The following is a 27,839-nucleotide window of genomic DNA, read 5'->3' on the forward strand; positions in this document are numbered from 1 at the left end:
CAAAGGTCTTCCCTGAAAAAGTAATTGTCTGGATGGCAGTATATTTGCCTCAAAACCTGTGTAGCCTACATCATTCAAAGTTGCTTGTGCCTTGCCAGATGTGCAAGATGCCTATGTCATTGGCACCTTGAGATCAGCTGCTTACTTGACTTGGCTCACCTTAAATCTGATGCTGCTGTGTCAAAAGCATTTTGGCATGGCACAAACTGGAGGAACGACCTGAATGTACATCTCTGGTGACCCTCTTCATTATATTCTTAAGTGGGAATACAGTGTCAGCTTGCCTCATCAAGGGTCAATGAATAGAAATCTTTGCCCATGCTTTTCCCACCTTAGGTGAGAATAAATTCTTCCAGCTGTAGCAGCTATTTTCTAGTCGAGAACCCCTTTGCAATTATGTGAGCACATCATGTCTGAAAACTGCTGACCTGATTAAAAAAAGCCCCAATGCAGCTGATCCCAGATGGAAATGGAAATGGAAATGGACATTTCTAAGTGACCCCGCATGGAGATGGTCCTGGAAATGACCTAAGTGACGCCACATAGAAATGGAAATATCAAAGTGACTCCCATCTTTTGACCGGTTGTGACCTGTAGGCTATATAGTGAAACCGGAGTTCCCCCAAATCTCCACTTTCACACGAGTTTTCAGAAATAATAGTTTCAGTGATAAAACCTCCGAGGATCAACCGAAGCATGTTCAGATGACGTGATAGATGAGGCACTGTTGCTCATCTGTCCATCATGGCACAAGGCCGTGCAGACAATTTGATTGGTCCTAACAGCTCTGGTTCGGGTTTTAGTCAGTAGGGGGAGGTATAACACAGCCTTAAGGGCTCTCCATGACATGACACCAGCACATCTGAATGCAAATACCACCTTCCATCTTCCATGTACGACGTATAAAGCCTCTGTGTGACTTTAGGCAGCTTCATCTGATCATGGAGCACACCCGAGCCATGTCACTAACATCAGCCTCCTCAACACAAACATGCTTGTTGATGCTACTGGTGGTTACATGTAGGTTTTTAATAGCTTATTCAGAAGTAATTTGAACGTAAGTCCTTGCATTTTTATGGATTTTATGTTTGTGAAAATGTTGGGTTCTGTTTGTTTTTCAGGGGTAGATTGTGCTTTTGAACACACTCAGCCCAGCTCCATCATGGTAAAGCCAGGAGAGTCTCTGACAGTTACCTGCAAAGTGACTGGAGCTTCCATTACAGATAGCAGCTACTATGGAACAGCCTGGATTCGTCAGGCAGCAGGGAAACCTCTAGAGTGGATCAACACGCTCTACTACAGTGGAAGCAAAAGTGAAAACAATGCCCTGAAGAACAAGTTCAGTGTCTCCAGAGACACGTCACACAGTGACTCTACAGGGCCATAATCTACAGGCTGGAGACACAGCTGTGTATTACTGTGCTCGAGAGTCACTGTGATACAAGCAACCACTTACAACTACAAAAACTCTCCCTAGTATTCAGTAATATTCCTTTAATGCTAGAACATGAGTTTAATAAAAGTGTGTCTTATTAAAACAACTTATTGCATATTACAAATATGGTGGCACACCCCATATCTAATTTTTGTCCCATCCAGGATGCTGTAGCCATTTTAGTCATGCTGTTGTATCAACGTTTATACAATCAAAGACTTAATTCAGTTCAAACTAATAATGTGAGAAAACAAAACTTTTGTGAGAGAAAAGAAAACATAAAGTTACATGCCAAATATACAGTACACTTGTTGTGGACATTGTTTTATTTAGGTGTGCAATATTAGCGCATTTCATATTACAATAAATAAGGTGTTGAAGAAGCTGAAAAAATTTAAATGTTTCCACACTGTAATAAACAAACTTGTGCATGGCTGAGACAATGAATAGCACAAAACCACTTTCTATGATAGGCTTAAAGTCATTGGGCTCTATCGTGCACCCGGTGGAAGGTGGCACAAAGCGCAATGCAAAGCTTATTCTTAACCCCTGGTCAGTCAATAGTGAAAGTAATTAACTGTGTAGAACTGATTTGTTGTTGACAATGAGACCACGGTGAAGTTAGTTTCACTTTCTCCCTGAGTTCAAATAATATAGGAGTGCAAATGCATGTAGGCTATACTCTGCTACTCACAGACAGGTTTTTAGTAAAGCCAGGTTTACTAGAATCCCTGTTTCCCAGAATCCCTCTGACCATCTGTTTCTGATCACTAAAATAGAGCCCTTATTCTTCCCAGAGACCATCATCTTTTTACAAGGACTGCCACAGCTTGGAAATATTAATTTTCCGTGCTACATCTTCAAATTTCATGAGATATTAAATCTCCACAAAGGCATATGTGTTAGCTGACACTAACCAACCAACAAAACAAACCAACAAACAAACCTTATTAATGATGGAAGACATCCTGCATGTGGAGATAAGATAAATGACATCACATCCTCTTGCATGACCTCCTGCTTGCTGCCATGATTATGCAAATTCAGTGCTGGGTGTCCATCAGTACTTATGGGGAGCTGCACAACTGTGAGTTGAGTTCACATCAACACCCACAGGATGAAGGACACACTCTCACTGATACTGCTACTCAGCACCATAGCATGTGAGTGTCTCTGAATGGCAAACCACTTTTTAGATTGGTACTAGAGATGTAGTCTGATAATTTGTCTTCTGTCATTATTCAGCAGTGGTGAAAAGCCAACGCATGGAGTCCATTCCCTCCAGTGCAGTGCTGAAGAAACCTGGTGACACTCTCAGTCTCTCCTGTAAAGGATCTGGATTCACTTTTGGGAGCCATAACATGCACTGGATCAGACAGCCTGCTGGGAAAGCACTGGAGTGGATGGGTTTGATCTATTATGATGCTAGTGGCACAAGCTATGCCAGCAGTGTCCAAGGACGCATAGAAATCACCAGAGACAACACCAACAGCATGGTGTATCTGAAACTGTCTGGTCTGAGGGCAGAGGACTCTGCTGTGTATTACTGTGCAAGACAGGCACAGTGACACAAACACTGAGTGGAGATGTACAAAAACATTGTCAGTATTTAAAAGCCATCATGCTGCTAACCACCAGGGGGCAGGGATGGTCCACAGTAACATAATAGCTGCTCATTCAGCAGAATCGAGCCATGTCTCTGACATCAGCCTCCTCAACACAAAAGTTTCCTGGTGCTGATACTGGTCGTGGCATGTTGATCTTCCACAGCTTATTAGCATTTGAACATAAGTCCTTATTTTCATGAATTTTACTCGTGGTAAAGTGTTGGGTTCTGTTTTGTTTTTCACAGGGTAGATTGTGCTATTGAACACACTCAGTCCAGATCCATCATAAGCCAAGAGAGTCTCTAACAGTTACATGTAAAGTGAGCTAGCTGCTGTAGCAGCTGCTACAGTCTGGATTCATCAGGCAGCAGGAAAACCGCAAAAGTTCAAGTTCAAATTCAAGTTTATTATAATATACTCATAAATAAGCATTTATCAGCATTGAAATTCCTTGCGCTCAAATGTCCATTCAACAACAACAACAACAACAACAAAACACAAATTATGTGCCATTATGTAGGGGATTTCCAAGGACAGTTCATCCTGATGACTTGCGGGAAGAAACTATCTGCTGGCACTGGTCTTATGCTCTTGCCTTGTCTGCCAGAGGGCAGGAGGGTGAAAAGACAGTGATTGGGATGACTGGGGTCAGAAACTTGGCCTTTCTTCTGCAGCACTGACTGTAGGTCCTGGATGGATGGATGGATGGTAACTCAGTCCTTGTAATGCGCTGTGCTGATCTGATAACTATGATGAAAAGCAAATATGAAAACAATGCCCTGAAGAACAAGTTCAGTGTCTCCAGAGACACGTCCAGCAGCACTGTGACTCTACAGGGCCAGAATCTACAGGCTGGAGACACAGCTGTGTATTACTGTGCACGATACAGTCACTGTGACACAAAGCTAGATTTTATGTGCATCAGTGGTTGTTCATCTTTACTGTAGATACAGTTAAAACCACATCAATAGTCAGTTATGATGATTTTTGCATCTACACCAAGTCAACACATATTTACAAAAATGATACATACTGTTACTGTATATTAACAATTGTGTGATTCCAGTTTGTGCTTTTGATATACACATTACAGAAGGAGATGTGTGTCCCATATATTATTTCAGTTATAGTAGAACATATGCAGTGAGCAGTTAAAGAATAAGAATTAAATGTTTTTTTGTTATTATTATTTTGCATCAGTCTATAAACATCTATTTACCCACATACAATATAATGATATGGACTTCTTTCTGTGGGTGGCGTAGAGGAGAACAGCAGATATTAAAATGATAGATGTGTTTCCAACTTTCAGCTTTTATCAGTTTGACTTCAAGTAAAATTAGGCGCTCATGTTTTGCTCTAAGGTGATACGCCCTTAGACCACTTTATCCACAAATAATAATGCAGATGCTGCAAAGCAAACCGTGCTATGCAAATCAGACTGTTCTTGTGCAATCTTACGAGCATGCAAGCCATCAAATGTGGTTAAACTGCTACTCTTACCTTCCAGTAAGTGCTGGCTTCGTGTCTCTTGCACATTAACCACATGTTCCTTTCACTGTGCCTGTAGAGCGCCAGCAGTTTCAAAAGCTCTGTGCTCATCTTTGTACCACATTAGAAAAATGCACGGTACAATTTATGCACAATGCACAAGGGCATTATGTCTGAAATGTAAAAAAAGCCCCAAAGAAACAAACAATGACAACAAATAATTTGTATACTTTAAGACATAGAAGTGATTAACTAAATGCATACTTAATGAGTTCTTTATGTCTCTAAATAACTATTTAGGTACATGCACATACTGAATTGATTCTTGAAGTACTTAATTTTTTTGATTAATTAAGCAGGCTTTAATTTAGCTTGTATGTTTGAATATAATTTCATAACACTGCAGGTTAGAGGTCTTGAGAGAACCCCTTGACTGATAGAGACATGGCTGAGGGACCCCTGTCCGCCAATTGCTTATCAACTATTCAGATAAACAACATAGGGGCATTTATAAAAGTCACTGATGATTGACAAATTACTATTATTGACTGATAACATAATGTGCTATTTTATGCTGTGTGACAAATTATTATTTATTTGTTTCTCCTTTTGAAACATTTTCTGACAAGAAAGTCAGTGAGTGAAGACTTGAAGATATACTGTCTATTCAAAAGTGTTGCATTTGACCATCTAAAGCAATACATAACAATTTTCTAGTTTACATTTCAATTACAGTATTAGTCATACCAGAATGATTTCATGAGGTAAAAACGCTTTGATGCAAGATAATCATTATTAGAGGGGATGCATCCCCTCTATTGAAATCCGGTCGCTTCTTATTATTAGAGGGGATGCATCCCCTCTATTGAAATCCGGTCGCTTCTTCTTATTATTACAGTGCATGGAAATGCACTGTATTGTTATTCCTAGGCTTTTTCTTTTTATTATTACAGTGCATGGAAATGCACTGTATTGTTATTCCTAGGCTTTTTCTTTTTATTACAGTGCATGGAAATGCACTGTATTGTTATTCCTAGGCTTTTTCTTTTTATTATTACAGTGCATGGAAATGCACTGTATTGTTATTCCTAGGCTTTTTCTTTTTATTATTTTTACAGTGCATGGAAATGCACTGTATTGTTATTCCTAGGCTTTTTCTTTTTTTTATTATTATTATTATTATTATTCTTCCAGGCCCTAATTTGACTTGAACCACTTATCATAGAAACTTGGTTCAAACTTTGTCACGTAGCTCTTGCATCAAATTTTTGGCCTATTACTTTTCATATTTCTACGACTTTTACTTTTTGAGATATTATATAAAAACTAAACTTAATTTTGCCATAGACTTAACATTGGCTTTGTGACATCATAATTAGCTTTTAAAGAAATAGAATGGAACCAACTTTGCCAGTGTTCTCTCACTGACTTCTGCAACTTCAATGGAACTTCTTCTCTGTGTGTCTCTCCATTGAACTGGATAGCTCACTTGTCATCCCCACTTTCTTTCACTTCTTTTTCTTCACTTCCTCTCACTTTCTCTATCACTCTCTCTATTTCTCCCAATTTCAATAACTTTTTCAGACTATGTTTAAAATAACACTTTTTATAGCAAAGCAATCACTATAATTACTTAGTAACAACCTAGCAACCACTTCCACAATGACACCCTGGCAACCACCTTAGCAACCAACATGATTTCCTTAGCAACCAACGTGATTTCTCTAGCAACCAACCTAGGAACCACTTTTTATAGAATAGTAACCACTTTATTTAGCATAGCAACACCATAGTAATCACTTTAAGTACCCTAGCATAATCCTAGCAATAACTTTCCATGCACTGGTATTTCCTTCAGGAAATGCTTTTCTAGTTATTAGAGTGCATGAAAAATGCACTCTATTGTTATTCCAATTATTCTTATTATTCTTATTCTTCTAACGCTTTTTGTGCGTGTAATGCGGCTTCAACGGTTTAACTTTGAAACTTCATTCAAACTGTGTCGCGTAGATCTCACTTAGGTGACTTCAGGCATGTATTTTTCAACTTTGAAACTTTGAAACTTTTTAAACTATTTAATTAAAACTAACCAAATTTCCCCATAGACTTAACATTGTTATTATGACATCACCGATTAGAATCCTATGCCAGAAATCTCTCTCCCAGGCTTTTAGAATCCTATGCCAGAACTCTCAGGCTTCTAGAATCCTACTGTATGCCAGAACTCTCTCTCTCTCAGGCTTTTAAGCATGCAGTCTGGCTCTAATAAGACTACAGATCCTATTCAACTGTTCCCTGTGCCCAAAACTGTTTCAAAATAAAAATCCTCACTACCATAATTCACTATCAAATCGTTCAACCATTTAAACTACTCAACTATTTAACTGTTCAGCCATTTTAACTGTCAGTTGTCATCAACTCTTTAAGCTACTCAACTATTTAAAATATTCAACTATTTAACTGTTGGCTATTCAAACTGTCAGTTTTCATCAACTATGACTCCCTCCAACTGTTTCTACTGCCTGAAACTAAATTCACTATTAATCAATTCAACTATTTAAACTACTCAACTATTTAACTGTTTGGCTATTCCAACTGTCTGTTTTCATCAACTAACTATTTAAACTACTCAACTATTTAACTGTTTGGCTATTCCAACTGTCCGTTTTCATCAACTATGAATCCCTCCAACTGTTTTTACTGCCTGAAACTAAATTCACTATTAATCAATTCAACTATTTAAACCACTCAACTATTTAACTGTTTGGCTATTCCAACTGTCTGTTTTCATCAACTAACTATTTAAACTACTCAACTATTTAACTGTTTGGCTATTCCAACTGTCCGTTTTCATCAACTATGAATCCCTCCAACTGTTTTTACTGCCTGAAACTAAATTCACTATTAATTAATTCAACTATTTAAACTAGCCTACTCAACTATTTAACTGTTTGGCTATTCCAACTGTCAGTTGTCATCGACTATGACTCCCTCCAACTGTTTCTACTGCCTGAAACTGTTTCTTAATGAAAGTACTTACTTCAATTATTCACAATTAAAGAATTAAACATTTAAACTGCTCAATTAATCAACTGTTCAGCCATTTTAACTGTCAGTTGTCTTCAACTATGACTCCCACCACCTATTTCCTCTGCCCACAACTGTTTCAAAATAAGTCATCAGTGTCCTCATTCCGTATTTAATAATGTAACTATTTAAACTATGCAACTATTTAACTCTTTAGCCATTCAGAATTACAGTTGTCATCAGCAATGTATCCCACCAACAGTTTCCTATGCCCACAACTGTTTCAAAATGAAAGTCCTCACACAGTAATTCTCTATTAAATAGCTCAACTATTTGAACTACTCAACTGTTTAACTTTTTGCTCATTCCAACCGTTAATTGTCATCAACTATGACTCCCCTCAACCTTTTCTCTACTTCACCTCTATCTCAATTGTCTCAATTTTCATGCACTCGTAATTCCCTGGAATTGCTTTCTCTAGTTATTATTATTCTTCCAGGCCCTAATTTGACTTGAACCGCTTATCGTAGGAACTTGGTTCAAACTTTGTCACATAGCTCTTGCATCAAATTTTCAGTCTATTACTTTTCATATTTCTACGACTTTTACTTTTTGAGATATTGAATAAAAACTAAACTTAATTTTGCCATAGACTTAACATTGGCTTTGTGACATCATAATTAGCTTTTAAAGAAATAGAATGGAATCCACTTTGCCGGTGTTCTCTCACTGACTTCAGCAACTTCAATGAAACTTTTTCTCTGTGTGTCCTTCCATTGAACTGGATAGCTCACTTGTCATCCCCACTTTCTTTCACTTCTTTTTCTTCACTTCCTCTCACTTTCTCTATCACTCTCTCTATTTCTCCAATTTCAATAACTTTTTAAAACTATATTTAAAATAACACTTTTTATAGCAAAGCAACCACTATAATTACTTAGTAACAACCTAGCATCCACTTCCATAATTACACCCTGGCAACCGCCTTAGCAACCCATTTGATTTCCCTAGCAACCAATGTGATTTCCCTAGCAACCAACCTTGTAACCACTTATTATAGAATAGTAACCACTTTATTTAGCCTAGCAACACTATAGTAATCACTTTAATTACCCTAGCATAATCCTACCAATGACTTTCCATGCACTGGTATTTCCTTCAGGAAATGCTTTTCTAGTTTTTATTATTATTATTCTTCCAGGCCCTAATTTGCCTCGAACCGCTTATCGTAGGAACTTGGTTCAAACTTTGTCACATAGCTCTTGCATCAAATTTTCAGTCTATTACTTTTCATATTTCTACGACTTTTACTTTTTGAGATATTGAATAAAAACTAAACTTAATTTTGCCATAGACTTAACATTGGCTTTGTGACATCATAATTAGCTTTTAAAGAAATAGAATGGAATCCACTTTGCCGGTGTTCTCTCACTGACTTCAGCAACTTCAATGGAACTTCTTCTCTGTGTGTCTCTCCATTGAACTGTAGCCTATAGCTCACTTGTCATCCCCACTTTCTTTCACTTCTTTTTCTTCACTTCCTCTCACTTTCTCTATCGCTCTCTCTACTAGGCCTACTCCAAATTCCAATAATCTTTTAAACTATATTTAAATGAAACTTCAATGGAATTTCTTCTCTGTGTGTCTCTCCATTGAACTGGATAGCTCACTTGTCATCCCCAATTTCTTTCACTTCTTTTTCTTCTCTTCCTCTCACTTTCTCTATCGCTCTCTCTACTAGGCCTACTCCAAATTCCAATAATCTTTTAAACTATATTTAAATGAAACTTCAATGGAATTTCTTCTCTGTGTGTCTCTCCATTGAACTGGATAGCTCACTTGTCATCCCCTTTCTTTCACTTCTTTTTCTTCACTTCCTCTCACTTTCGCTATCTCTCTCTCTTTTAATTTCAATAATCTTTTAAACTATATTATATTTATATTAACACTACTAGCAACCACTATAATTGCCCTATTAAACTAGGCTATATCTGGTAACAATGTTGCGACTACGCCACAGCTGTTCAGGTGTGCGTGCGTTTTGGGTACACCACACTCATACTCACACGCCTCGCCGATTTTCTTCACTCAGAGCTCTACGTGACACTCTCACCTCCAGCTCGCACTTAAGGTAAGTTTCGCCATTGAATGTTAGCGTTCATAATACAGTTCCGTAAAATTGTTTTCTTAAATTTCATAAAATGTTCCTTATATACGTTTAGAAATTGTCTGTAGCTGGGTGTTAGCGATCTTATTTTAAAGTAACATGAGCTAGTAGTTTTACTAGCTAGCTTTGGACTTCCTGAGCTAGCAGCAGAAAAATTTCTAGCGTCGTCTCTGACTTAATTTGTCTTAAAATGACTAGCAGGTACGGTTTCGCTGACTAGCTTGTAAGTACATTACCTGGATACCAATGATTGTAACGTTAACAATTTACTTGCTCGGGAAGTGAATTCTCAGCTTCGTGGTTAGCGTTAGCGTGATGGGTAGCAGCTAGGCTGATATCTTCATGAAATGTAGGCTTGTCCTAGCTGACGTTAACGTTCCGACTTCAATGTGCAATGATTGTAACGTCAACAATTTACATGATCGGGAAGTGGATTCTCAGCTTCGTTTTTACCATCAAGTCATGATTAGCGTACCTGCTCTATCTTCACGAAAGGTAGGCTTGTCCTAGCTACAGCTGGGTGTTCAACCATGCTACAGTAAAAGCTTACGTTAACGTTTCGACCTCACTGTGCAGTCGAGTAATGCCTCACTAGCCACACGGGCAATGAATACCTTGGATATGTTACAAGACTAACGTTACAGATGATCTGTTCACTTGTTGGCGTTAATTGAATTAGGCCAGTTATTATATTAGATTATACTGCCACGTATTTCATTCGTTTCATCTACAACAAATAGGCTACTTTTAAAAATGGTTTTAACTAATACTTATTCTTCACGAGAATAGGATTTATTGCTGGCACTACAGCTCAGTGTTCCTAATAAACGGGAAGTTTCACACTGACGGGCAAAGTGTCAAGTTCATACACTTAACATTATTTGCATTGCTGGGTACATGTAGCAGTGCTTGTTTGTAACTCTTTCTTTTATCTTGTCTTATCTTTTATCTTTTTCCAGACCAGTTGGTGCAGATTTGATTCGCCAGGTAAGACATCTAAAGGCTTTATGAGTTGTCTGTCTGACTCTGAAAGACAGGTCCAAAGGTTTTATGAGTTGTCTGTCTGACTCTGAAAGACAGGTCCAAAGGTTTTATGAGTTGTCTGTCTGACTCTGAAAGACAGGTCCAAAGGTTTTATGAGTTGTCTGTCTGACTCTGAAAGACAGGTCTAAAGGTTTTATGAGTTGTCTGTCTGACTCTGAAAGACAGGTCTAAAAGGTTCTGTTATTGAGCTACACCCCGCTGAGAAAGGGAACTTTTCTGAACAACAAAGTTTTATGAGTTGTCTGTCTGACTCTGAAAGACAGGTCTAAAAGTTTCTTTCTGAAGTGTCTATGAGTTGTCTTTCTGAAGTGCCTGAAGAATCTTTTTGAATTATTTGAGTTGACCCTCTGAGTAACAGCTTTTACATCATGGGACGCAAGGGGAAGCGCTCTGAGGCTCAGAAAAGACGCTGGCAGAAGTTGGACCTGTCCGAAGTAGGAACACAAGGTCAGCCATCATTTGCCCAGAATGAGTGGAGTGAGACACAAATGCAGGTAAATGATCTATCTTCTGCAACTGTCATAGAAATGGAACGTAGCCAAAATGGCATTAGCTGTCTGAGAGCATCGCATAGTCAAAATGATGCAAGGTATGGTATAAACAGCAACAAACAGTGTACTTGTAACTCTCTGGCATTTCTTGCTGCCCTTCATGATCAAATTGTGCTGAACAGTAATGATCTTGACTACATCTTGCAAAAAGGTAACTTGATGTATAGTAATACACAGGAAAGATTGAGCAGTGGAGGCAGGATTGCACCAGCTCATTTGGCATTAGATGAGTTACCAGATAGTGTTGATATCCATGGGCAGATGTATCATGTTGAGAAGTTCCCGTCACGGTATGGTTATCTGAGACAAGAGGGTCCTGACGGTGGAGATATGGTAAAACTCTCTGAAAGGTTACACTGTTTGTCAAGTGATGTAAATCTTGCATTGTTAACTGTAGGCAGCCTAACAATTGCTTTGTTTAAAGACAATGCAGAAAGATATGGATTTTTCGATCCACATTCTCGTACGGCTAATGGCGTCCCAACCGAGCATGGTACTGCTGTGATGATAACCTTTACCAGTTTGAGCAATATGATTGATCGACTGCTTGTTTTCTGGTCTCTGCTTGAATCAGCTGATGGGTGGGTTTATGAGCTTATGCCAGTGTCATTCACATCTAAAAGCCATAACGAACAGCCAAACTCCCTTGTTGACAGTGTGCAGCCAGTTCAGACAGGAGTGTCTCTAGCACCAGCTGCTTTGTGTAGCCCAATGATCTCACAATCTAAATGTACCATAAGTCATGTAAATGCTCAAAAGAAAGAAAAGCAAAGAGTATATCAGCGAATGTATTACAAAAGCAAAAGGGACAAAAAATTGGACTATGAGAGAAAGAAGTATGCAAACTGTAGTCAATACAAAGTCTATAAGCAAACACAAGTAAGAGATCGTTACAGAAAAGATCCTAAATTTAAATCTAGTCAAAAATCCTATGTCACCAGCCATTATTCCAATGATGCAGCATTTCAATTGAAGCAAAAAGAATACATAAAGAAACGATATTCCAGTGATGCCGCATTTCAATTGAAGCATAAACAATACATAAAGAAGCGCTATTCCAGTGATGCCGCATTTCAATTGAAGCAAAAACAATACATGAACAAACGTTATTCCAGTGATGCCGCATTTCAATTGAAGCGAAAACAATACATAAAGAAACGTTATTCCAGTGATGCCGCATTTCAATTGAAGCAAAAACAATACATAAAGTACCGTTATTACCATGATGCAGCATTCAGATTAAAGCACAAGCAGTATTTAAACTATTGTTACTCGAATAATGCAGAATTTAAATCTAAGCGAAAGCAATACATGAACCAGCGTTATTGCCATGATGCGGAATTTCGGTCCATGAAGAAGTCAGCTATGAGATCTCGTTATGCATCCAACCCCTTGTACAGTAAAAAAACAAGACAAGCTTTTAATGAGAAATATCGAAATGACCCATGTTTCAGACACTATCGGTTTCTACAGAAAACTAAGCTTCATAAAATGCGGTGTGCTTTGCGAATACAGCACAAGTATCGTCATGCCAGGTTCCTACAATCATTGTCAGAGATTGAACAACTGCCAACACCTCCTGAAGATACCCTTTTGCAGGAAGCCATTGAATCCTTTCGAATGGCGATACAGAATGGGCCTACTTATGTCTGCACAGTCTGTCACAGAGCTTTGTTTTTCAAGCAAGTAAAAAAGTGCAATCGCGAAAGGTATAAAAAGAACCTTGCCATGGTAGGCCGATGTTTAACTGGTACATATGTACACACATGCGGGGATGCATGTGATGTGCTTGGACAATGTTGTGCCCCTGAAGAGACAACAGAGTGGATTTGTCATAGCTGTCATGAAAATGTAATGATTGGAAAAATGCCGCCCATTGCTGTGACTAACATGCTAGAACTTTCGCCAATTCCCCCAGAGCTCAGTGATCTGAATATACTTGAAAGGCACATTATAGCACGATGCATACCGTTTGCAAAGATAATCAGTCTTCCCAAAGGCCAGCAGAAATTAATACATGGTGGAGTTGTATGTGTACCTTCAGAGGTTGAAGCAACGGTCAATGCTTTGCCTAGGCCCAGCAGTCAGTCTCAGCTTTTGAAAGTAAAGTTGAAAAGAAGAATAAACTATACAGGCCACTACCAGTTCCAAACTGTTGATATGAACAACGTACGAAGAGCTTTATCAAAACTTAAAGAGATTCATCCAGAGTATAGGGACATAACTATAATGGATGATGTTGCAGCTATTGAGGATGAAATTGACAGCTTGGGAAATGAGAGTGAAGTCAATGATGACCTCAGTGCTGATATTGAACAAGCGGTTGACCTAATGGAGACTGATATGTGGGATGGGTGTGAATTGTCTGAAACTGTAGAAGGACATTCACAGACAAATGTTTCTCACAGTGAGACAAACCATGAGGCAAACCAGGCACAGGATTCCGTTGACTCTGAACAGGAAACTAGACCGCAAAGTGGTGGATGTTCAATAGATTCTTGCTTACAGCCATGTGATATTGCGCAGGAAATGTTAACTTTTGGTGAGGGTGTATTCACTGTGGCTCCAGCTGAAGGAAACAAACCAGTAAGTTTCTTCAAAGTTCCCAAATTAGAGGCCATGGCTTTTCCTGTGCAGCTCTCTACGGGAACAAACACTTTTGATGAACAGAGGCTCAGGAAATTATCGCCAAGCAGATATTTCAATGCACGTCTCTTCTCTGTTGACAATCGTTTTGCTCTTGATTCTACTTACATTTTCTTTGCACAGTTTGTCACAGAAATGTATTTAGCAAGGTCTAGTATGTCCATTCAATTGCGTAAAGGGAAGCCTCTGACTAGAGATGGTCGTAGAATCACAGCGAGAATGCTACAGGACAAACGAGAAGTAGAGAAACTGATAAACAACAAAGATGCCACACGATTCATGCAACCTTTGCGAGGAACCCCTGCCTATTGGGAAAAAACCCTTAGAGACCTATTTGCAATGCTTCGGCAGCTGGGCACTCCAACTTTTTTCTGCACATTTAGTGCTGCAGAAATGAGATGGCCAGAGGTCATACAAGCAATAAAGACACAACAAGGCGAGCACGTTGACTTCTCTGAATTGGACTGGGCTTCAAAATGTGAGATTTTGCGTAGTAACCCCGTCACCACCATGCGCATGTTTGACAAGCGCGTCGATGCACTGCTAAGACACTTAATCCTGTCACCAGCACAGCCCATTGGTGAGGTAATAGACTACTTCTATCGAGTGGAGTATCAAGCTAGAGGTTCGCCACATATACATATGTTGGTTTGGTGTAAGAATGCACCTGTATTTGAGGAGGACCCAGATGAGAAAGTGTGCGAGTTTGTGGATAAGTACATAACATGCCAGCTACCAGACCCAAACACAGATCCTGAGCTATTCAAGATTGTTAATGAGGTGCAAACCCACAGTAAAGGCCACTCTAAGTCCTGTAAGAAGGGGGGTAAGCACTGTCGATTCGGATTTCCTAAACAGCCTGTAGAGGAAACCTTTATAACGCGACCAATGCCAGCAGAGGTTGTGGATGAGTCTGAAGATGAATCAGATGATGATCGTTCCTGCATGAGTCCTGAAGAGGCCAAAAACAAATTGAAGCCTTTATGGGAATTGCTCAATAATCCAACAGCATCATTTGAAAGCATCCCCCGGCTACTTGAGCAATGCAAATTAAGCTATGAGGAATATCTCGACTGTGTCAGTTTCTTAACCACATCCAGTGTCTTGGTTATGAAACGGCAACCAAAGGACTGCTGGATAAATGGCTATAATGAACATTTGTTAAGGGCCTGGAATGCAAACATGGACATTCAGTTCATCTTGAATCCTTATTCCTGTATAATGTACATCTTGTCATATATTTCCAAAGCCGAACACGAGATGAGTGACTATCTGAAAAGCGTTGTGAAGGACACTTCTCAATCCATTACGTCAGATTGTGAGGAAATGAAACAAATCATGCAGGCCTATTCCAAAAATAGAGAGGTCAGTGTTCAAGAGGCAGTTGCTAGAGTTTGTAGCTTGAAACTGAGGTCTTGTTCACGAAATGTGATCTTCATACCCACTGACGATAACGCTTTGAAGATGAGCCTCCCTTTACGGTACTTGAATGACCGTATTCCTGACTCAGAGAATGTTTGGATGTCTGGAATGGCAGACAAATACAAACACAGACCTGATACACCTGACTTTGAGACCATGTCCATGGCAGAGTTTGCTTCCACCTACAGAATGGTGTATGGGAGACAGAAAGAAAGCAGCAAAGTTTTACCACTTCAAAATGAAATGGGCTTCATTCAGAAGCGAACTAAGGGAAAGCCTGCCGTTATCAGGTATGCCAGGTTCTCAGAGAAAACGGCTCCAGAGAAATTCTATGGCACATTACTCAAACTTTACCTCCCTTATCGTTCAGATTCACAATTGAAACCCACAGGCTACCCAACCTATGAGTCATTTTATTCATCTGGTTCTGTACAGCTTCCTGGAAGAGACCATCTTCAGAGAGTGTTTTCTGTTGTCAAAGAGAACAGGTCGCAGTTTGAAAAGAATAATGATGCTATAGAGAAAGCTATTGAGAGCTTGGAAGAAAATGGTCCAATGGAAGATGCTTGGACAACACTAGCGCCTGAGACAGAGCTTCTTAGGCTGGAGTGCAATTTGGAGCGTGAGGAAATAAGTCCAGATCAAATCAATGAACAAGATGATGTCCCAGATTTTTGTCGGAGTCCCACAAGGGGAGGAAGTACTATGCCAATGTTTGAGGCTCCTAAAATAGACCCCAATGTTGTGCGACAAATGTATCAGAATTTAAATCAAAAGCAGGCTTCAGTGTTCTACGCGGTGCGCAAGTGGTGCTTAAGACGTGTGTGGGGACAGAGTGCTGATCAGTTTTTTTACTTTGTCACTGGTGGAGCTGGCACAGGCAAGTCACACCTCATCAAATGCATCTACGCAGAGGCATCAAAGATACTTCGGAAGTTACCCCGTATTACAGAGGAAAGAGACATGTCTATGCCCACTGTGCTTCTCACAGCATTTACTGGCACAGCAGCCTTTAATATAGCAGGCAAGACACTGCACTCTGTACTGAAACTGCCAAGAAGCCTTAAACCACCTTACCAGTGTTTTGGGAACCGTCTGGATGAAGTGAGGGCAACCTTGTCCAATGCTGAGATTTTGATTATTGACGAAGTGTCCATGATATCCAAACAACTTTTTGCCTATGTCAATTGGAGGTTGCAAGAAATCAAAGGCAGTAAGAAACCTTTTGGGGGCCTCTCTCTGCTAGTCCTAGGCGATTACTACCAATTACCACCACCGGGTAAAGCCAAACCTCTCTGTGTGTTTGAGAGTCACGTTTTGGATTTCTGGAAGGACCAGTTCCAAGTAGTTACACTGACAGAAATTATGCGCCAAAAAGATGATCTACCATTTGCTGAGCTGCTGAACAGGGTCAGAGTGAAACGCAAAGGAGAGGCATTATCTGATGCGGACAAAGCTCTACTTGCCCAAGCCTTAACTCAAGCTCAGGACTGTCCTAAAGACATCCTACATGTTTTTGCCACAAATAAAGAGGTAAACCAGCACAATGCTGACACCATATCTGCTCTGTACTCTGAACTGGTGAATGTAGATGCTCATGACTATAAAAAAGATCTTCAAACTGGTCGGATGGAAAGGCAGAGTGCACCTTTTGAAGGTTGTAAAGGTGATCTACCAGATAGATTACAACTTGCTGAAGGTGCTCGTGTGATGCTAATCCGAAACATTGATGTAGAAGATGGACTGGTGAATGGCTCTTTTGGAAAGATCGCTAAAATTGTCTATGATGGCCAAGCTGGCAAAACATTTGTAAAGCTACTCGGTATTGAGCTAGACAATCCCAGTGCAGGGCAGAGACATCGCAACCAGCCTCCAGGAGTGTCGGATAACTTGACATATATTGACAGAATCGAGGAACCTCTGAGTAAAAAAGGAGTGGTTCGCCACATGTTCCCGATGACACTTTGTTATGGGGTTACCATACATAAATGCCAAGGGATGTCAACAGTGTCTATAGTGGTTTCATTGAAGCGGATTTTTGAACCAGGCATGGCATATGTTGGTCTCAGTAGAACTACCTCACTGCGTGGACTGCACATACTTGATTTTGATGAAGGCAAAATATATGCTGATCCTGAAGTAGCAACTGCGTTGGAAAGTATGCCAAAAGCACAAGTGGAAAATTCTATGCCCCTCCTTCACCATCTCAACTCACTTGGTTCATCATCACGGCTAACACTGATTCACCACAACACAGAGGGACTGTCAGCCCATATGGAAGATATCAAGAAACATCATGAAATGTGTCTTGCAGATATTTTGTGTTTCACTGAAACACACCTATTTGGCAACTTTGTCCCAGACACTCTGCAGTTGGAGAATTATCACATGTATAACCGCAACAGGCATGTTTCATACTCTACGCTTTCTCATCTAGCCCAGAAGAATGGTGGGGGAGTTGCTGTGTTTCTTAAAAACCATGTTCAGGCTCATCAAGTGCCATACATTCAGGGTGTTACTGACCTCGAATTCCTGGTAGTGAAGGTTGTGGCTCCAGTTCATGTTCTGATTGCAGTGATTTACAGATCACCTGATTACAACATAAATCTATTTTTGACCAATCTCCGTCACCTGTTGGAGTCTTTACAGGTCATTGCAGACGGCCCAGTTATTGTTTGTGGGGATTTTAATGAGGACCTATTGGCCACAGGAAGGAAACCAATCTTTGAGCTGTTTCAGTCAAGAGCTTTCACAAATCTCATTACTACTTCTACCACAGAGAAGAATACGCTGTTGGATAATATTTTCATCTCTGATCATCGGCACTGTGCCCATTCAGGCGTTCTACAGACGTATTATAGTTATCACGATCCAGTGTTTTGTATTTTAACTTAATTTACATATGATTTTACAATAGTATATGATGTGACTGTTTAATCTATCAATTGATGGCAAAGATGTAGAATCGTATGGCCTTGAAATACTAACATAATGTGAACAAAATAACTGTTTGGACAGATTGTCAAAAACACTTATGCTTTGTATTCCCCAGATATCAATTAACGTTATCCAAACCAACACAGGGATTAGTCACCCTGGAGCAACTATGGGAGTGCCTTTAATGCTTAACTGAGTTTAATTAGGTGTTATGGTTTGTACAAGTTTTGCATGCTGACAAAGTTCCTTAGACTACACTGCCACTGAAACTTGGGAGGTATCGTTTCTTTGGAAATTAATAAACGACCTTTAGAAGAAAAATGGGTTCATAAGAATTTGGTAAGTATTTTCAAGTTCAAGTAGTCTATTGTTTATTGTCACTAGTATTATAGCGAAGGAAAATACATTAATAGTAGTAATTACCATGGTGTGTGAATTATATCTGATATAAGAATCTGTCTGTCTAGCTATCTATTCATCTATTTGTTCTATATGTTCATCTGTTTATCTCCAAGAGCAATTTGATGGATACTCCTGGCACCAAATTTCAACAAGGACTCCCTGAAACACATGACTATTTTAACATGGGATGATGCTGAAACCCCCGAAGAGTAAGCCTGGTCTTAAAGTATTAATAGTAGGAAAATTGCTTAAGATGCCTTATGTTGACTTCAACAATTTCCCCATGACCTTTTAAGTGAAAATAGTAATTGATATTAGTATCTGTGTCTCTCCCTAACTGTCTGTCTGTCTGTCTTGTCTATCTGTCTATTTCTCCATGTTATCTGAAACAGCAATGAGATTACCACTCCTGGCACCAAATTTCAACAAGGACTCCCTGAAACACATGACTATTTTAACATGGGATGATGCTGAGACCCCCAAAGAGTAAGCCTGGTCTTAAAGTACTAATATTAGGAAAATTGCTTAAGATGCCTTATGTTGACTTCAACAATTTCCCCATGACCTTTTAAGTGAATATAGTAATTGCTATTAGTATCTGTGTCTCTCCCTAACTGTCTGTCTGTCTGTCTTGTCTATCTGTCTATTTCTCCATCTTTCTCCGTCTTTACCTGTTCAGTTAGACGTCACTAAAGTGTCTTAATGTTTTCTGCTGCTTTAGTGTGGTGAAATGAACACTTCAAAATAGCCTCCTAGAAGGCCTTGTCTACTGAGGACCTAAAGTCTTCTTTCTTGGGAGTCTTGGTAAGTTAACATCTACATGCGCTCCCTAGTGCAATAGATACCACTTTAACAAAACATGGACCCTTCGTGCATAGAAAGGAAAACTTTAATTCAGATCAACAATGCTGACAAGCATGGTTGTCTTTTATAAAATGGTTTATCTGATCCTAAACAAGGAGCTAGTATACTCCTTGAGCACATTGTTGGTAATGAAAAGTGGTGTTTATGTTCATTCTGTTGCCATAGAGGAAGCGGCAATGGACATCACAAGCACCGTTATGTGGATTTACAATAACTGCAGACATGAGAATCCCATAGACTGTTGATGTGGGGACTGTGATCGAGGCCATGAAACTTTGCCAATGTCATCTCGTCCATCATGCTCTACTTACGGATGCTCTTCATCAACTACAGGTCCGTTTTTTAACACCATAGTTTTTAATCATGAAACCAAGAGACCTGAACATCAGTTCCTCCCTGTGCAGTTGGGACTCTAACACTAAGCACTGATGCCTTTCAGGAATGTGTGTTAACCCCTCTTGGTACCAGGACAACAGCCTAGGTCAAACCAAGGACCTAATGGTGGACTACAGGAGACTGGAGCAAGAGGAGCACACACCCGTCTACCCCTCTCACTACAAAGGACTTTACTCTACTGTAACTGACCCTTGGCAGATGGGTTGGGCCCTTGAGTCGTGGATCTGTCTGAGGTTTCTTCCTATATGAATCTCCAATTCTAGGGAGTTTTTCCTTGCCCCTGTTGCTCATGGGCTCTCTTTGAAGGTTTAACACGCTGCCATGAGACATGTGTAATATTTTGGCGCTCTATAAATAAAATTGAATTGAATTGAATTGAATTGAACTTCTTCTCTGTGTGTCTCTCCATTGAACTGGATAGCTCCCTTGTCATTCCCACTTTCTTTCACTTATTTTTCTTCACTTCCTCTCACTTTCTCTATCACTCTCTCTATTTCTCCCAATTTCAATAACTTTTTAAAACTACATTTAAATAACACTTTTTATAGCAAAGCAACCACTATAATTACTTAGTAACAACCTAGTAACCACTTCCACCGTCCTAGCATAATCTTAGCAATGACTTTCCATGCACTGGTATTTCCTTCAGGAAATGCTTTTCTAGTTATTTTTATTATTATTATTCTTCCAGGCCCTAATTTGACTTGAACCTCTTATCGTAGGAACTTGGTTCAAACTTTGACACGTAGCTCTTGCATCAAATTTTCAGTCTATTACTTTTCATATTTCTATGACTTTTACTTTTTGAAATATTAAATAAAAACTAAACTTAATTTTGCCATAGACTTAACATTGGCTTTGTGACATCATAATTAGCTTTTAAAGAAATAGAATGGAATCAACTTTGCCAGTGTTCTCTCACTGACTTCAGCAACTTCAATGGAACTTCTTCTCTGTGTGTCTCTCCATTGAACTGGATAGCTCACTTGTCATCCCCACTTTCTTTTGCTTCTTTTTCTTCACTTCCTCTCACTTTCTCTATCACTCTCTCTATTTCTTCCAATTTTGATAACTTTTCAAAACTATATTTAAAATAACACTTTTTATAGCAAAGCAACCACTATAATTACTTAGTAACAACCTAGCAACCACTTCCATAATGACACCCTGGCAACCACCTTAGCAACCAATTTGATTTCCCTAGCAACCAACGTGATTTCCCTAGCAACCAACCTAGTAACCACTTTTTATAGAATCGTAACCACTTTATTTAGCCTAGCAACACCTTAGTAATCACTTTAAGTACCCTAGCATAACCCTTGCAATGACTTTCCATGCACTGGTATTTCCTTCAGGAAATGCTTTTCTAGTTTTTATTATTATTATTCTTCCAGGCCCTAATTTGACTCTAACCGCTTATCGTAGGAACTTGGTTCAAACTTTGTCACATAGCTCTTGCATCAAATTTTCAGTCTATTTCTTTTCATATTTCTATGACTTTTACTTTTTGAGATACTAAATAAAAACTAAACTTAATTTTGCCATAGACTTAACATTGGCTTTGTGACATCATAATTAGCTTTTAAAGAAATAGAATGGAATCAACTTTGCCAGTGTTCTCTCACTGACTTCAGCAACTTCAATGGAACTTCTTCTCTCTGTGTCTCTCCATTGAACTGGATAGCTCACTTGTCATCCCCACTTTCTTTCACTTCTTTTTCTTCACTTCCTCTCACTTTCTCTATCACTCTCTCTATTTCTCCCAATTTCAATAACTTTATAAAACTATTTAAAATAACACTTTTTAGAGCAAAGCAACCACTATAATTACTTAGTAACAACCTAGCAACCACTTCCATAATGACACCCTGGCAACCACCTTAGCAACCGACATGATTTCCCTAGCAACCAATGTGATTTCCCTAGCAACCAACCTAGTAACCACTTTTTATAGAATAGTAACCACTTCATTTAGCCTAGCAACACCTTAATAATCACTTTAAGTACCCTAGCATAATCCTTGCAATGACTTTCCATGCACTGGTATTTCCTTCAGGAAATGCTTTTCTAGTTATTCTTTTTACCTTTTTGTGCGCGCTATTCAGCCCGAACCGCTTAACGTACAAACTTGGTTGAAACACCGTTCCGTAGATCTTCCAAATATCTACTAGACAATCTATTTGACATTTTTGAGAAGTTTATACTTTTTGAGATATTTGTAATTAAAAGTGTATTTTTCCCCCATAGACTTTAATGGAGAATGTGATGTCATAATGGGCCAGAACTCTCAGTTCCCAGTCTAGTTAGAACACTGCCCTGTGAATCTAACTGTCACTTTTAAGCAAAGATTCTAGAACAGAGCTCCACTATAGAATCTTTTGCCTCTGGCTCTCCCTGAACTACACATAGTATAGAAGTGTTTCCTGTGTGTCAAAATAAAAGTCTACCCAGCAGATTGCATCCCCTCATGTAATTCCTCGGGAATTGCATTTCTAGTTATAATTATTATTATTCTTTTTACCTTTTTGTGCGCGCTATTCAGCCCGAACCGCTTAACGTACAAACTTGGTTGAAACACCGTTCTGTAGATCTTCCAAATATCTACTAGACAATCTATTTGACATTTTTGAGAAATGTATACTTTTTGAGATATTTGTAATTAAAAGTGTATTTTTCTCCCATAGACTTTAATGGAGAATGTGATGTCATAATGGGCCAGAACTCTCAGTTCCCAGTCTAGTTAGAACACTGCCCTGTGAATCCAACTGTCACTTTTAAGCAAAGATTCTAGAACAGAGCTCCACTATAGAATCTTTGCCTTTAAGCATACAATCTGGCTCTCCCTGAACTACACAGTATAGAAGTGTTTCCTGTGTGTCAAAATAAAAGTCTACCCAACAGATTGCATCCCCTCGTGTAATTCCTCGGGAATTGCATTTCTAGTAATTATTATTATTCTTTTTACCTTTTTGTGCGCGCTATTCAGCCCGAACCGCTTAACGTACAAACTTGGTTGAAACACCGTTCTGTAGATCTTCCAAATATCTACTAGACAATCTATTTGACATTTTTGAGAAGTTTATACTTTTTGAGATATTTGTAATTAAAAGTGTATTTTTCCCCCATAGACTTTAATGGAGAATGTGATGTCATAATGGGCCAGAACTCTCTGTTCCCAGTCTAGTTAGAACACTGCCCTGTGAATCCAACAGTCACTTTTAATCAAAGATTCTAGAACAGAGTTCCACTTTAGAATGTTTGCCTTTAAGCATCTCTCTCTCTCCCTGAACTACACATCCTATTGAAGTGTTTCCTGTGTGTCAAAATAAAAGTCTACCCAACAGATTGCATCCCCTCGTGTAATTCCTCGGGAATTGCATTTCTAGTCTGTCTTTGTAATTCAATGGCATAACAGCGGAATGATTTCCTTTGTTTCTAAAACTGATGAATGGAAAATGGAATTAGAGTAAAAGTTAAGATAGAAAACATACAGTATATTTTAGAGGGTTCAGTAATAGAATAACAGAGGACAAAATCAGCTCTAGACTGTATGACTGCAAATCAAAATGCAGGGCAATTTAGCAGGGAAAAAAGACACTGGTGAAAATAAAGAGGAAATAACACGCACAAACACTGATGTGTATAGACAGCGCTATTGAAAATATCCTTTACTGAGAGGAGGAAATGACAAAGATCAATGTCTTTTCACTTTACACTAGCAAACAAAGGCATTGAAAAGAATAAGATCCAGCCATGGTATCATGGAGCTTTCCTGTCGCAGGAGGTTTTCTTCCCCATGTTCTTTGTGCACAGGAAGTAGGAGATGGCGCTGAAGTACACCATGCTTTTAAAAATCATAAGAGTGTACATCCATGTTGCCAGATATAGACTGCGTGCAGCTCCAAAGTATACTGTCAAAGCACAAACACAAGCGTTTTGAAACAGAGCATGACATCACGCGTGTATACATCTTTACATCACATTTTATTCATAATTTGCAAGGGGATATCAATGCCAGCAGATCCAATATTATTACCTCTATTATTCTTATTATCATTATTATTATTATTATTATTATTGTTATTGTTATTATTATTACCATCTGGTATGAGTGGCTTGGACATAGCTGTGCTGACAGGTGGGCAGGTTATTGCAAGTGAGCTTGTAGTTGGACCAGGTTCATTGTACACTTCTTCATCCAAAAATGCTAGAATGAAATACATTTCAAATGCAATGTACAGTTGAATATACAATTTACTTAATTAAATAACACATATAAAACATGTAGGATGGAGAATAGGCTTGCTTTAAATTGTTGCTTTTAAATATTTCAGCCCACATATCTAAAAACATTAATAAAGATGCCAATCAGGACAACTACAATATTTCTTTCATACTAGCCAGAGGAGCAAACAGTAGCCGTACCTTTCTCTATCTCCAGAGGTTCGCTCTCTTTTCCTTCCCTGTTGGGCTCGACGGAACAGGCGTAGCGGTTGGCATCGGCCTTCTGCTTGTCAATCATCATACTGGTCCTTGTCTTATCTGAGAAGCTCGACTCCAGCACCTCACCATCGCTCTTCTTCACATCGACCCATTTATCATCTTTAAACACCTTCCAGTGGAATCTGACCATATCCAGGAATATATCACTGGCATGGCACAGGAAGGTGTTCCTTCCTTGCCGAGGTTTGATGGTAGAATAGACAGACACTTTAGGTTCATGGATGGATTGGCCTAAAATTGTAAGACAAATGGTTGATCATTTAACAAACTACAGAATGCAAATGGTCTGAAATCAAACAGAACATTAGGGATGGAATACATTAAAAATATATATAAATGATTTGAGATGATATAGAACACATTAAAAACATGCGTCTCTCCAGCTCCACGTGGTCTCAGTCTTACATTATATGCTATTGTCACATGCTATTTTTTCTGTCACTGTCATCAGTGTGTGTCATTTGACATTTCTCATGAGTCTCATGATCAAAGTTATTCATATAATGTGAACCATTCTTTACATAAGATGTATATCCATATGTGGCCGACGGACGCAAAATCCATCCAAATTCACACCCATTATTCTCTATTGAATGGCTCACAGAGCACACAAATATCACATATCACGTGAAAGTGCAACACAACCTTTTCAATGACACATGAAATTAAAAATGAATGTTGAATACATAGGTCTTAACTCAACACATAGCAAACCAGACTTACTGAACACAAAGATCCAAAACACTACGGTATGTTCAGTCTAGCAAATTTCTAAATCAAACTTTGAAAAAGATATAGCATGTATATATAAATTGTTAAAACAATTGCCACTGCCCAGATCAAAGGAAAAACCTCTTCTTTGTCTAGTCTATTTCTCGACACAACTGTGGTTATTTTAACACCAATGTAATTCTGACCATTGCCTGGAATTTATTTGATTTGTTTTAGCCTTCCTCTTGTCACAATTCTTCGGTTCAACTTCAATATTTTACCCTTTCAGAGAAACAGGTTAGATTAGATTAGATTAGATTAAACTTTATTGTCATTGTGCAGAGTACAAGTACAGTACAAAGACAATGAGATGCAATTAAATACTGGAGTTCAGTGATCTCTAAATACAAGCTGATCTTCCCCCTTGAGTAACAATGGTTTTAGGTGGTTCCTCCTGACCCAACACAATATACTCTAAATCCAATAGGCCTACAATTTTGTCTGTTTTTGGTACTGCTTATTTGCTATCAAACTAAGATAACAGACGATTCTTGATTATTTATCTATTTATCATTTCAGTGTTACACAAATTAAATCAGATTTGCTCCTGTACCAAAATGTCAAAGTAACATTTATGAGATAATTCTTACCTGTCACATAGACTCTTGTGCCTGATCCAAAGACAGTCAGCCCCACAGCAAAGTATTATACTACAATAACTCAACCATGCATCAGTCACTTTATTAGCAACTTCATTTTTCCACAAACTATATAAAGGCTACTAAATATATGGATATTAACTGAAATGCTGTTTTATGACTATTCACCAACCCAACTCACACATGGGAAGATATAAATCTAATAAATACAAAGTTTATTTGCCTATAGCCTTCTAAGTAAAGTGCACTGCCATCACCACTACTATTTCTCTCGTGTAAAGTTTTCCATTTACAGCCAAATTCAAAGCAATGGCAAAGCAATGGTTGAAATTAGTAATAATATTAATGGTCTATATTTCATACCTGTAACAGCCAAGTGCCTGATCCAAACATCTGGTTCCACCCACAGAGAATCGTGCAATCACAAGACTTACAGAGTTGTTTGCATCATTATTAATAATGGTCAATTGAACAACATTTGGTGCATTGGCATTGTTTTACTGCTACTTTCAAATTCATTGATGTGTTGGACATGATTTATTTTTAGAACATTCAACCAACCGCTAGGCTTGGCTATTTTGGTGGCATCAGTTTGATATTTAAAGCTATAGTTGAAATTCAGAAAAACAACAGTGACTTGAACCATCTGTAATAAGAATGAAATTGGCATTTAAAATCTTGTTTCTGTTGGTAAATCAGATACACATATGATAGGCTACATGCTATATATATTTGGTGATTTGTTTTTTCCTCATTCACCTATTTGTTTTCAGGTAGACATTTCTGTATTGATTCCTTTCAGTTTCTCAGATCACAGTTTACTTGTTTAAACACAACATCAGAAAGAAAAACATATTGGGACAGATACAGTATGTGGGACATTACATAATTTACTTACACTTTTACATTCTCCATCTATTAGGAATTAGGCTTAGAGGAATGGAGATATGAGTGTTGACAGGCCAGTCCACTACCTCTTGCATGACCTCCTGCTTGCTGCCATGATTATGCAAACTCAGTGCTGGGTGTCCATCAGTACTTATGGGGAGCTGCACAACTGTGAGCTGCAGCTGAGTTCACATCAACACCCACAGGATGAAGGACACACTCTCACTGATACTGCTACTCAGCACCATAGCATGTGAGTGTCTCTGAATGGCAAACCACTATTTCGATTGGTACTAGAGATGTAGTCTGATAATTTGCCTCTTGTCTTTATTCAGCAGTGGTGAGAAGCCAAAGCATGGAGTCCATTCCCTCCAGTGCAGTGCTGAAGAAACCTGGTGACACTCTCAGTCTCTCCTGTAAAGGATCTGGGTTTACCTTTGGAAGCTATAGCATGAACTGGATCAGACAGCCTGCTGGGAAAGCACTGGAGTGGATAGGTTATACTGGCGGAAGCTATGCCAACAGTGTCCAAGGACGCATAGAAATCACCAGAGACAACTCCAACAGCATGGTGTATCTGAAACTGTCTGGTCTGAGGGCAGAGGACTCTGCTGTGTATTACTGTGCAAGACAGGCACAGTGACACAAACACTGAGTGGAGACGTACAAAAATGGTCACTGTCTTGCAATGAGCAATCATACAGTTAACCGCCAGGGTGCAGTGATGGTTTATAACATAATAGCTACTTATTCAGAAACAGGATGTGCCACTAAGGACCTAAAGACTATCTGGCACCTCAAATAACCTCAAAGTATCAAAACAGTTTCTGAACAAGTTCAGTGTCTCCAGAGACACGTCCAGTAACACAGTGACTCTACAGGGCCAGAATCTACAGGCTGGAGACACAGCTGCGTATTGTTGTAGGCCTACTCTATCAGTGATATAATGCCAATGTGAGTCAAATAAAAGTGCATCATTAAAACAATCTCATATAGAGCAATTATGGTGTCAGATGTAACATAATACAGTGAGCTACAACTGTTGTACACACCATGATTTGTCTTTTTTTGTCTTTTATGTATAGCCTT

At 38.9% G+C, this 27,839-nt stretch overlaps 1 protein-coding gene and 1 gene segment (V, D, J or C); both read left to right on the forward strand.

Annotated features, from left to right (window-relative positions):
* The first annotated feature begins 11,126 nt into the window (after positions 1-11,126).
* Positions 11,127-20,331, forward strand: LOC134076559 (ATP-dependent DNA helicase PIF1-like). Of its 3 annotated transcripts, none has more exons than XR_009938617.1 (6): positions 11,127-11,265; positions 18,443-18,938; positions 19,122-19,215; positions 19,451-19,533; positions 19,759-19,926; positions 20,033-20,331. XR_009938617.1 is itself a non-coding variant. In XM_062531687.1 (6 exons), the coding sequence occupies exon 1, from the start codon at positions 15,946-15,948 to the stop codon at positions 18,283-18,285; it is 2,340 nt and encodes a 779-aa protein (XP_062387671.1). In that variant the 5' UTR covers positions 15,886-15,945; the 3' UTR covers positions 18,286-18,666; positions 18,843-18,938; positions 19,122-19,215; positions 19,451-19,533; positions 19,759-19,926; positions 20,033-20,331. The 3 variants fall into 3 exon arrangements, 2 of the variants coding, with proteins under 2 accessions (XP_062387671.1, XP_062387670.1); XM_062531687.1 differs by lacking the exon at positions 11,127-11,265 and having other exon boundaries at positions 15,886-18,666; positions 18,843-18,938; XM_062531686.1 differs by lacking the exon at positions 11,127-11,265 and having other exon boundaries at positions 15,886-18,938.
* A 6,560-nt stretch (positions 20,332-26,891) lies between these two features.
* Positions 26,892-27,393, forward strand: LOC134076562 (Ig heavy chain V region 914-like). The segment is given in 2 exon segments: positions 26,892-27,003; positions 27,089-27,393. Coding segments are annotated over 2 exon segments (351 nt in total).
* The last annotated feature ends 446 nt before the right edge of the window (positions 27,394-27,839 follow it).

Source organism: Sardina pilchardus, chromosome 3, assembly GCF_963854185.1.
Source record: "Sardina pilchardus chromosome 3, fSarPil1.1, whole genome shotgun sequence".
NCBI classification, from domain to species: Eukaryota; Metazoa; Chordata; class Actinopteri; order Clupeiformes; family Clupeidae; genus Sardina; species Sardina pilchardus.